At 40.3% G+C, this 11,942-nt stretch overlaps 1 protein-coding gene across 1 annotated transcript; it reads left to right on the top strand.

The window, feature by feature from the left end:
• The first annotated feature begins 232 nt into the window (after positions 1-232).
• LOC142972014 (cell division control protein 42 homolog) lies at positions 233-10,051 on the top strand. The gene is made up of 6 exons (XM_076112777.1): positions 233-341; positions 2,543-2,647; positions 5,379-5,451; positions 6,014-6,123; positions 6,423-6,620; positions 6,723-10,051. The coding sequence occupies exons 2-6, from the start codon at positions 2,543-2,545 to the stop codon at positions 6,810-6,812; spliced, it is 576 nt and encodes a 191-aa protein (XP_075968892.1). The 5' UTR covers positions 233-341; the 3' UTR covers positions 6,813-10,051.
• The last annotated feature ends 1,891 nt before the right edge of the window (positions 10,052-11,942 follow it).

Raw genomic sequence — 11,942 nt, forward strand, 5'->3', positions numbered from 1 at the left:
AGCATTATTATAAGTCAAACGATTAATTGGTATAAATATACAGTTTTAATCCCTTTATTAAATGTATGGTAAAAATGTTTATCTTTCTATATTTTATTTTATTTCATTTCATTTCATTTCATTTCATTTTATTTTATTTTTACTATAAGTACTAGACATCCTGATCCACACTCCATACCAGTTGGTGGCGGTAATGCGCCAATTCATTGTTTTGTCAACCGCCAATAAACCTCAAAAAAGAAGAAGAAGAAGAAAAACGCACCAAAACTCCTGTTTTCCGGTTTCCGCACTGTGTTGGGAGGGGAACGACGGTACCAGCACTCCACCTGAGAAGAGACAAGGTAGTAAAGTTAGCTGTCACTGTCTTTAACTGTCATTAACTGACGAAAACATACTGACAAGTCAACAGAGACACGGCTATTTACTTCAGAGTGACTCTTCTTTTATTGTGAAAATCTATGACTGTTAGCCTGCTGACAGCTAACTCGGCTAACAGCTGTCAAAACAAACAAGTTTCGTTTATTAGCTAACTCTGCTAGCTTCGCAGGAGTAAACTTTTCAACATTTAGTAGCTTATAAACGCAATCAACGAGTAAGAACGTCGTTGTTTCATAACTTTAACTGTGTGAAAACAAACTGCTAGCCTTCGATAAAGACGATAATCGTTTTTTTGTGAGTTATTGCCTCTGTTTTCTATGCGGAAGTGACTGAAAAGTCAGCAAAACAGAAGCTAACTTGAGAGAAATGATCACTTAAAGCTCAAAAACGTAAAGTTAAGTTGGTTTAATGGTCTGATAACTTTCTGTCTTTCTTAGTTATCAACAGGCAGCATTGTTGAAGCAATGACGGCATTTATTTAGTTTGTTACCTTAATTAAATGTTGATTTAATCTTTATATTTACATTAAAACGACATAACATTTGCTTTTGATTCATTTTATGAACACTTTCTGTTTTATAATCAATGCTTTTAGCAGGAAAATTGGTTTTGAGCTGAAGTTGATGAACAGAAACTAATTAATATTTGTTTTATTGCTAACATCCTCTGGTTACAGGTCTCAACGTAATTAATTAGATAGTTTTATATCATTAGATGTCATATATCTACGGAACATATTTGCTGTTCAGATAGATACAGAGAAAATGATTAAATCCTCACATTTGAGGATCTGAAATCGTCAAATATTTGTCTTTTTTCCTTGTTTGATTACTTGGACGGATGATTGTTTGTCATCTGTTTACTAATCAATGCTTCAACTAATCTTTTGTTTAGTTGTGACTTAACGAGTGCTTCTGTAAAAGATGACACGTCATAGAGTTAAAGAGTAGTTTGTTAATTAAAATAAATAAACAGTAATGAAAGTAATCAGTTGCTGCGTCTCCAAAACCAGAAGATACATCTTAACAGCGTGTAGAATAAAAACAATAGTACATTTAAAATACTTGTTCCCACAATTGTCTGCGTGCGTTTGTGGAATTCCGCAAACTGAAGCGGTGTCACCGTGTCTGCAGAGGACCAGTTAGCTTCTCCCTCAGTAACCAGCTGAGTGCTGCCAAAAGGCCCCAAAACAAAGAGCCAGTGATGGAGCGGAGGCTCCATAACCTTTCACCATTGTCCCCCTTTAATGAAGCGCCCGGCCCGGTATGTGAGCTGCTCGGCGGGCTGGACGGTCACAGGATCTCCAGCCTGTAGAGAACACTGCGTTACACAGTTACCACTGATACAGACCGGCTGCTGTTTACAGTTAGTTATCCTCAGTTACTCGGGCACATAAACACTTTGTCTGTTTAGGCTGTTTTTATACCTGCTCTACCGTATTATTCCTATAAATTACATATTTTGCTCAACCAAGGCTCCAAAAGATTCAGTTTAATATGAAAGAAAACAACAAAAACAGGCAGATATTCACATTCAAGAAACCTGAAGCGGGACATTTTTTGCCGTGTTTGCTTAAAAATGAACTTAAAATAATACAAAGTAGTTCGTCTGTCAATTTATCAACTAATTATTTCAGCTCCACTTTAGTGCAAAGTTTAAAATACTTACTTTTAATCATAAAACAATGATGCATCTATAAGTTGCAGGACTCTGTGTTGATTTAAAGTGGAAAATGTCTGAAAATATATATAAAACCTGCTGTATGTTGCACTTTACTTATTTAGTCTCTCAAACTACCAAAAAACATCTGAATCTGAATATTTAATTTGTCTGATGTCTTTGTATTCTTGATGTATTCATATTGTTTTTAGATTCACAGAGACAAACATTAGAAATATTTTTCCCTTTTCAGAGTGAAATGCAGGTTTTTGTGTTGCATCACCTTTTAATCATTTGTACAAATAGTGTTGTAGATGTGTTTTTTCTTTTTGTGTATTATTTGGACTCAAACTATCAAAATAAGTGAGTTATAATACACTCGTTTACATGATTCAGTGTATTTAGTCTCTAATTAAATCTTTTCGGATATAAAGTTCAGAAGTCTTAACGGTCCGCTGCCTGTCACTCCTCTCTCCTTTCCTTTCCTTCCTTCCTTCCTCCTCAGATGCAGACTATAAAGTGTGTGGTGGTGGGTGACGGTGCGGTGGGAAAGACTTGCCTCCTCATCTCCTACACCACCAACAAATTTCCCTCTGAATACGTCCCCACGGTGAGTAACTGTGAGAACAACAACACAGCAGCAAGTAGCTCCAGTCACACAGGAAGTGATGCTTGTTTACAGAAACACGGCCTGTTTAATTCAGCATTACTCACCTTTGGTTTTACACCATCCAGATCTTAGATAAGATAAAATGTATTAATCCTGGAGATTGAGATTGATCCTGCCAGAGATTGATCACAGAATAAAACCCAGTATTAGTTCGACATTTTGGGAAATATGAGTATTCGCTTCCTTGCCAAGACACCTTTTCATGTCTGTACGCTAACAATAAAACAAAGGCCAGAATAGGGTTAGCTTAGCTTAGCATAAAGACTGGAAACAGGGGGAAACGGCTAGCCTGGCTCTGTCCAAAGGGAAAAGGAATTCGCCAACTGGCTCAGTGATTTAAAATTAAAATAAAGTCCCAGAGCGTCCAACTATTCCTTTAATGTAATATTATCAGAAGGCTGGGAATCGAACACCCGGCCAGTGTTGTTGACCTGCTCTGGAGAATCACGCAGCGGTCGGACGGAAAGAAGTTGTTTTTCGTACCTCAAAGTATGCTGTTTGGGTGGATTCTTAGGATTGCAGCCCTGTGTGTGTGTGTGTGTGTGTGTGTGTGTGTGTGTGTGTGTGTGTGTGTGTGTGTGTGTGTGTGTGTGTGTGTGTGTGTGTGTGTGTGTGTGTGTGTGTGTGTGTGTGTGTGTGTGTGTGTGTGTGTGTGTGTGTGTGTGTGTGTGTGTGTGTGTGTGTGTGTGTGGATGGATGGATATGTGTGTGTAGATATGCGTGTGTGTGTGTTTTGGTAACTTATTTCCATGGAGCTGCAAGTTAAAACATGAGAGATTCTCTGGTCTGAAGCAGTGAAGCGGCCTCGCAGGCTTCTGCGGATATAAAATCCAGACCGTCACCTCAGCCCCGACCGATCCTGCAAACTCTGACTTTTTGTTTTGTTTTTGGAAACCAGCTGACTGACTGTTGACGGGCAGGACTGTCCTGCTGGAATGATCTCAAACATCTAATCGATGGGACGCTTCGCTGACTGCTGACGGCAATTTGTCGAATAATTCTCGTCTTGTTTTCTGTCGGCTCCCCGTCTCTCTGTCAGCACAGTTTGATCACACGGTTGCAGAACCAGCAGTGCTGACTCAACATTATCTTCCTCTTCCTGCCTGTCTGTCTCTCTCTCTGTCTCTCTCTCTGTCTCTCTGTCTGTCTGTCTCTGTCTCTCTGTCTGTCTCTCTGTCTGTCTGTCTCTCTGTCTCTCTCTCTGTCTCTCTGTCTCTCTCTCTGTCTTCCTGCCTGTCTGTCTCTCTGTCTCTCTCTCTCTGTCTTCCTGCCTGTCTGTCTCTCTGTCTGTCTGTCTCTCTGTCTCTCTGTCTGTCTGTCTGTCTCTCTCTCTGTCTCTCTGTCTCTCTCTCTGTCTTCCTGCCTGTCTGTCTCTCTGTCTCTCTCTCTGTCTTCCTGCCTGTCTGTCTCTCTGTCTGTCTGTCTCTCTGTCTCTCTTCCTGTCTTCCTGCCTGTCTGTCTCTCTGTCTCTCTGTCTCTCTGTCTCTCTGTCTCTCTGTCTGCCTGCCAGCCTGTCTTTTGACTTCATTTCCAGTGGTGCTAATACTCCATTGTAGTAAATAAACACCTGTGAATTTCAGCCACATGATAATAAAAATAAATCTTGTTTTTGGAATTATTTAAATGTATCTTTATTTGTACATAACTCCCTCTCATCCAGGCTGCTTGGTCAGTCAGAAACAATGATGTTATTTTTTATTGTTTTATGACCCCTATTGTTTTTATTATCCTGTTGTTAGCAGCAGCACTGTTACTATGATCATCCATGACAAACACGTGTTTTATCTGCAGCCTTTGAACCCAATAAGCCCCGTTGATGACTTGAGTTAATCGTGGATTAACTACTGATTGGTATTTAAAGCTGGTTTGTGTTTGTAAACCCTCTTCTTCCTGTAACTCCTGTGTTAGTTCTTCTCTTTCACTCTGAGATCACTCGTAACTTTCTGTTTCTTCTTCTTCACCTCGTCGTGTTTTACACCATCGCTGCTGCTTCCTGTCAGTCAGCTGACAACAATAAGAAACACCAGGAGAGAGGAAGTCTCCTCCAGGAGAAACACGTCGCCTCATCAGATATAAAAGTCACATCCATAAATCATTCGGAGAGAATACTTTATATTATTGTAACAAAAGCACTGACTGGGCTCTTCTCTGTGGAGCTGTGGCTCTTTTCCAGAGGACCAGTTTATTGTGATCACTCTGTTTCTAGAAGGTGTGTGTGTGTGTGTGTGTGTGTGTGTGTGTGTGTGTGTGTGTGTGTGTGTGTGTGTGTGTGTGTGTGTGTGTGTGTGTGTGTGTGTGTGTGTGTGTGTGTGTGTGTGTGTGTGTGTGTGTGTGTGTGTGTGTGTGTGTGTGTGTGTGTGTGTGTGTGAACTGTTAACTGCATTTGGCCAAAGTTTCTGTTCTTAAATGTTACTTTTTTATTTAGTTTTTCTCTTGTTTTTGTTGTGGGAAAAGTTCTCAATTCATGTATCTTATAGTTTTTATCAACAAATCAAACACAGCGCTGTTTGGTTTCATAATTCGTGTTTAGGGGACGGAGAGTTGTTAGTAGAGTCCAGAGCGTGTGTGTGTGTCTATTGTTGGACACGCACATGCCTCTTAGTACTTCCTGTTTTGTTTTGAAGAATGTCTCTTTCACATATTTACGTCCTTCCTCTTCGTCTTCCCTCAGGTGTTTGATAACTATGCGGTGACGGTGATGATCGGCGGGGAGCCGTACACTCTGGGACTGTTTGACACTGCAGGTAAAGAGTAAAGTCTGCGTGTAGTTTATAGCGTACTGTGTGCAGCAGCAGCAGGAACAGCAGTGCTCCTATGGTAGCAGCAGTATTGTTGCATTATTCTCTGAAACACCAGACGACGCACAAACAAAATTTGGAGCATCAAGTTCGGCTTTTCTTTTTTGCCGTCGCCATCTTGTGACCATATTTGAACCGCAGAGGATACGTCTCTGGTAGCGACTTGTCAATCACATTAAGCCCCGCCCTAAAGCATCCCCTGCTTTATGGTCTGTTTGACTCTAAATGGACCATAATGTACTAAATGAACATCATGCTGTATTGAAGAAGACTTGAAAACTAGAGATTGAGACCATAAACTCATGTTTACTGAGGTAATAAATCAAGAGAGAAGTAGAGTCATTTTCTCATAGACTTCTATACAACCAGAGGAGTCGCCCCCTGGTGGTCACTAGAGAGAATGCAGGTTTTAAGGATGCCGCCTGGTTGCTGCTTATTGCACCACTGGTACACAGTGTTTGCTTGTTGTCTGCTGTCGATCACAGAGTTTGTGTGTCTCCCCCTGCAGGTCAGGAGGACTACGACCGGCTGCGACCCCTCAGCTACCCTCAGACCGACGTCTTCCTCGTCTGCTTCTCTGTCGTGTCGCCTTCCTCGTTTGAGAATGTCAGAGAGAAGGTGAGTTTGTGAGGTTGAGTCAGTCGGTGGTTTTAACCATAACGGACTAAACAAGAGGTCGTATTAATATTTGAACACCAAATAGTTTTTCAGAAGAAAACAACGGACTTCTTATGCAAAGGCATTTAGATTTAATATACATTCATAGTGTTTTTTTTAACTTAAAAAGAAACTCAGACGTCCGTTTCATGCAGCAAAGACGAACTTTACTGTGACTTTGAGTTTGACTGGTTTTAATCCAGACTCGGACCTTCCACATTAACCGCCTCGTCCCTCTCTGACCGTGCCTCTCTCCACAGTGGGTGCCGGAGATCTCGCACCACTGCCCGCGGACCCCCTTCCTGCTGGTCGGGACTCAGGTGGATCTGAGGGACGACAGCAACACTCTGGAGAAACTGGCCAAGAACAAACAGCGAGCTCTGAGCTGTGAGAGCGGAGAGAAGCTCGCTCGAGAGCTGAAGGCCGTCAAATACGTGGAGTGTTCCGCTCTCACGCAGGTGAATGAATACGCCTGTTAAATACATTAATGAGGCAACGAATGTATAGTTAAATAATTAGTGATAAATGATCCGTGTTTCTCTCTGCTGTCTCTCGGTCAGAGGGGTCTGAAGAACGTGTTTGACGAGGCCATCCTGGCTGCTCTGGAGCCTCCGGACAACAAACCCAAGAAGCGCTGCGTCCTGCTATAGACGCCACAAGAGGAAGAGGAAGAGGAGGAAGAGGAGGAGGAGGAGGAGGAGGAGGAGGAGGAGGAGGAGGAGGAGGAGGAGATGAACCTAGACGGGTACAGAGTGAGGGAGGTGGACGAGGTAGACACATGTTTCAACGAGTGCCTTCAGCCGTCGTGACTTAACGTGGGCGTGGCGTCGAAGGAGCCGGGCTCTCGACGGGCTTTATTTTCATCATAGATAAGTGTTTAGGATTATATTATGACTAACGCACGTGAACAACACGCCTCACTAACCAGGAAACGGGGGTTTTAATTTTAGTTGAGCGGTAGAGAGGGTTTCACCTCGGACGCCTTTTAAAAGATGCACAACAGTGGATGGAGTCACGGTTACAGATGAGACCGCCAACCGCCGCCTCAAAGCGATGACGTTTCTCAAAAGTCTTGAACTTTAGGAGCTGTGTCAGATATCTGAATAAGATTTGTTCTGGTCAGTAAACAGAGTCGTGGAGAACATCTGTGTTTAATGAACTTCATGATGGAGCTGATCCGCTGTTTTCATGGGAAACATTTGAAATTGAGCTGACAGTCCCTGAACCTTTGTGCCTCACTTAGGAACATTTGCTCGGGTCTCATTAGAGGATAAAATGTCCCAAAACTACAATTTGGGGGCCTGATCTTATAGAACGTGTGATTTTATTCTGTAATGACGACGGGATCAAACATTGTGGTTTCATTGGGGACATTTTATTCCTTAAGTAGCTGAGTAGTGTCTGTGTTTCGGAGCTGAGGTTGAACTTAAGAAACTAGAAATAAAACTCACAACCTTGCCAAACTTTAAGAGAAAATTAAAACGATGAAAATGTCCTTCGTGAGGCACAAGGGTTAAGTCACAGTAAAGTTCTTTAAAATTTAAATTACACAAGAAAGTCTTCCAAAATCAGTGTCATTTGAATCTTTGTTTGGTCCAAAGCAGGTCGCATCTGGAGAGAATAAAGTCCAGTAAGGAGAACAATGCAGCATTAATGATATTAATCTGGTCTGAGAAGATAAAAATAAACTCTTTCCTCGAGCAGAACTAACGCGGTTTTTAATTTAACGAGACGTGAACACGTGACCCAGTTGGTGAGCAGCGTTCCCTGCAGCTCAGTGGACCGTCGGTCCGGTTTACTGGAGGAGTTTGAGAGTAGTGACTGAACCTGACTTCATCCATTTCAGTGGGGAGAGATTGAGATCGCTTTGAGTGAGCTAATGACAGCTTTACTGACTTCTTCTTTGCCGTCTACGAGACGATACACACACACACACACACACACACAGCAGTTAATGACGCCAACACACAGTCATCTTTAACAACAACGTGCCGAGAATGTTTTACGTGAAAACAACGTATTTCCCTCGAGCCATCTGGAGTCACGGGGTCTCAACCTGACGACAGAAATGTTCCCGTAATAATACGTTGTGTTGTCAGTGTGACCGTTTCCCTCTCTGCCGTCTCACTGTGGACGTCCTGAACCCAACACTCCACAAGCACAGCTTTCTATCTAATATAAAGTATGAGAGGCGTTACATATAGAATTATAACATCTATAAATCAATACTTTATTCATTTTGAGATAACAATCAGTGTAATAAACGCGACAAATATGAAATTCCGTAGTGGCAGCGATGCAAATTTGTGAATTTAGCTGTAATTAAATTGTAATAAACTAAAAAAAAGGATGCTGAAATAACTACATAATGATGCTGATTTGACAAAAGACTGAGTTCGTGCTTTGTCAGGTTTGGCAGCGAGACAACAAGCAAACAACTTTTAAAAAGCTTGTTTTCTGAATGTTTGGATCGATTAGTGTCATGCTACGCTAACGTTGTAGCTGCTCCGTCAACACTCGAAATAGCTTCATCGCGGCATAAATACAGTCAAGACGTTGTACTTTACACCAGTCTATCGTTCATATACGTACATATAAATACACATAGTTTTGTCTGGTCTCTGGACAAAGCTGTTGTTCGTTATAGCGTACGCACAACGTGATCGGTTGATATATTTGCCGTGCCAGAGCTCAGAAAAGTCAAACAAAAGAGCGTAATATTTGTGTTCTATGTGAAAGCATTGGTGACAAAAACAACAGTTAGAAAAGATGTAATGTGTCGTTGTAAAGGCCTTCAGGTTCACCAAAGATGTGGACGAACTTCCACTGACATGGAGGCCACCGGTCACCAACTGTGATCCAAGGAAAAGGACAGCGTCCGTCCTATTAAGACATCTGATAAAAGAAGTGTTCATGTTGCACAAAAACACAACTACAAATGCCAAACTTCACCTCATATATTCAATTGTTTGTGTGTAAAAACTTCCAGTATTTGACTGTAAATGCCTTAAAATGTTTCCTAATCAAGAACATTGTTGCCTTAATGCTTCAAACCAGTTAAACACATATATAAGTCCACACAGTGAACGCTTTTCTTCTTCTTCTTCTTTAAAGAGAAACATTTCACACTCGACCTCCTCGTATCACGCGCCGCTGCTTCGCTCTCCTTCTGGACGTGGAGTGCTGGTTGTGGTGTGTTGGCGCCTCCTGGAGGCCCGAGAGGGGAACACCGCTCGGTTTAAAGGGTCGACGGTGGTGTTTATTTGGTCGGCAGCAGATTAATCAGAGCTTTTGGGTTATTAAAGATGTCTCACTTAAATGATAATGTCATCAGTTATACCATCGGGCTTCTTTAATCAGCTACACAGATGATTTATTTATTGTTTTAATGTCATAAACGATAACTAACTGGGGATCCGTGGAGTAGTGTTTCTGTTTAAAGCGGGACAATTGATGGTATAATCGTGTTAACTAGTCTATTTCTGGTAGAAAGTCTTTAATGTCTCTAATACTGACGGTCCGGGACCAAAAGGAAAACAATTTAAACCCTTAAACCCGTTAAAATTAACTAAAATTCCACTTTGCTCATTTTTTTCCCCACTGTTTTGGAGATGATTAATCCTGATGATATATAAATGATTACAAGTATTATATATATATATATATATATATATATTTCTATATTTCTTATTGTTTCGGATGTTATTTTAGCAGTTTTTTTTTCTTTTCAGATATTTTTACTATTACTTGATGGTTGAGTGCCAACGGTTTGAGAGAGTGTCACAAGCTAAACAATCCTCATAATAAAACAATACTTAATAAGAGCCGAAGCAATAATTACAGATGTGGAGCCGCTGGGTGTTTGGAAATAATAAAAACAGTACTTGAATGTTGTTTCACTTTGACTTGATTTTATTTTCTATTAATTTATTTCTTCCTATTATTTTGTGTTTAATGAGAAACGTAATAATACATTCTGGGAAACTTCAATTAATCCTTTCCACAGCAATGAAATGGAAACATTTTGTAGTTTTCTAAATAAATTCTCAAACTTTTTATTTTTTTCTGTTTTATTTTTTGACTCCCGTGGAGGATTAAAGAGATCTTATTATGGAAACAGATTAATGGACTGTAGGATGGAATATGACAAGAATACATATTTATAAACGGGACCACAAAATGTAACTTTAATGTCCATTTTATTTACAGGATAGATTAGTCTCTGAGCTACGTGACACATAAAATATATAAAACATAGTAAACAATTTAAAATGTATTCTCAAACTCCACACAGTGTCTGTCAGCTCACAGCAGGCTTTATACACAAAATCTGGGTTCTTTTAATGTTCAGACCTTAACACATCGGGGGCATTTTTTTGTGCGATTAATTTGCGCGTCAATATTTATTTTCCACTCCTTTCGTTCTTACATTTCACAATAAAAGCCCCAGATATATAATAACCGCTGGCAAGTATTTCACATTTTTGTGTCATTTATTTGTCACAATTTATCGTTAATTCTTAGACATTTGATTAAAGCGAGCCATGGATATGGGTCCAGCCATCATAAATATGTTTTATAATTTATCTTTAGTTTAAAGACGGGACGATGAGATAGAAATATTATTTGGTAAATCTGTTTTTAAACTAATGGCTCTTTTTGTAGCATCATAAACACGTCATTTTAACTACCCGCTCTAAAAACAGTTTATCTTAAGATGCATACATATAACAGTAAAGGTAATAATAATAACTGATTTTATTATTGTTTATATTGTAATATATTATATTTAATGTATTACAACATTATATAACAGTAACATTAATAATATTATTATTAAAACATGTTTCTTATGAATCATTTTAATGTGTTTGATTATTCTGATGGCACATTTCAGACTCCGTACTTTGTCGGTTTTCTCTGCACACATCAGGTTAGTGCAGTACCCGGCGGTGGACAGCAGGGGGAGCTGTTCCACTGGTTTTCAGTCTGGGCCTCAGTGGATACAGTATGTAAATGACCTGGGTTCATTTTGATTGGCAGACTAAAATGGATCCTTCAGACCGACGTGGCATGGAGGCTCACTCGCTCCTTTGTCTGACAGACGGCAGCGACTGAAACAGACAGAAGTCGCATCTCGTCTTTTTCCCCTCTCTTAAACCTTTCTCCCATCATCTCTCTCTCTCTCTCTCTCTCTCTCTCTCTCTCTCTCTCTCTCTCTCTCTCTCCCTCTCTCCTCTTTGGTTTGAGGTCGTGAGGTCTGCACTAAAAAACTTGAGTCACCTCCATTTCACAACATCCACTTTTATTATCGCAACGCGTTCACTGGCTTCTGAACTTCTCCCAGGGCTGTGTGTTGGTTTGGGATCATCACTGTGGCACTGTGGGTATATTAAAAACAAATAATCTGCCCGGTTACCAACAATTTAAAGAGCTTAAAGGCCATTTAAATGGTGTTCATTACATAAGGCATGAGAGCGTGAGATCCAAAGTAGCCCACTTGACAAAAAGCATTTAAGCATATTTTTCTGTAAATCTCCTTTAAATGTTGTTGCAAAGCCTTCATTACTCTCCCAGGTGTGTGAAATAAAATCACTTTATTTTAGAATAATTTATTGAGCTTTTTACCTGAAAAACCAGTCAAATTTTAAGATATTTAGCCTATTAAAATTCCTGAAATTCAATAGTAGCTACGGCCCTCGAAGAACATCTCGGACTTCATGGGTTTACCTGATAAAAGTTTTTCGGTCAATTTTCTGGGACGCAAAAGAGAAAAATGA

This window comes from Anarhichas minor, unplaced genomic scaffold (assembly GCF_050575085.1).
Source record: "Anarhichas minor isolate MPS153535 unplaced genomic scaffold, ASM5057508v1 ptg000051l, whole genome shotgun sequence".
NCBI classification, from domain to species: domain Eukaryota; kingdom Metazoa; phylum Chordata; class Actinopteri; order Perciformes; family Anarhichadidae; genus Anarhichas; species Anarhichas minor.

What these genes read in the sequence shown, in the direction of transcription:
- LOC142972014 (XM_076112777.1), top strand. Translation starts at nt 2,543, where the DNA reads ATGCAGACTATAAAGTGTGTGGTGGTGGGTGACGGTGCGGTGGGAAAG. An exon ending in CCTCTGAATACGTCCCCACG is followed by an intron (nt 2,648 to 5,378) that starts GTGAGTAACTGT and finishes GTCTTCCCTCAG; the next exon opens with GTGTTTGATAACTATGCGGT. An exon ending in GGGACTGTTTGACACTGCAG is followed by an intron (nt 5,452 to 6,013) that starts GTAAAGAGTAAA and finishes CTCCCCCTGCAG; the next exon opens with GTCAGGAGGACTACGACCGG.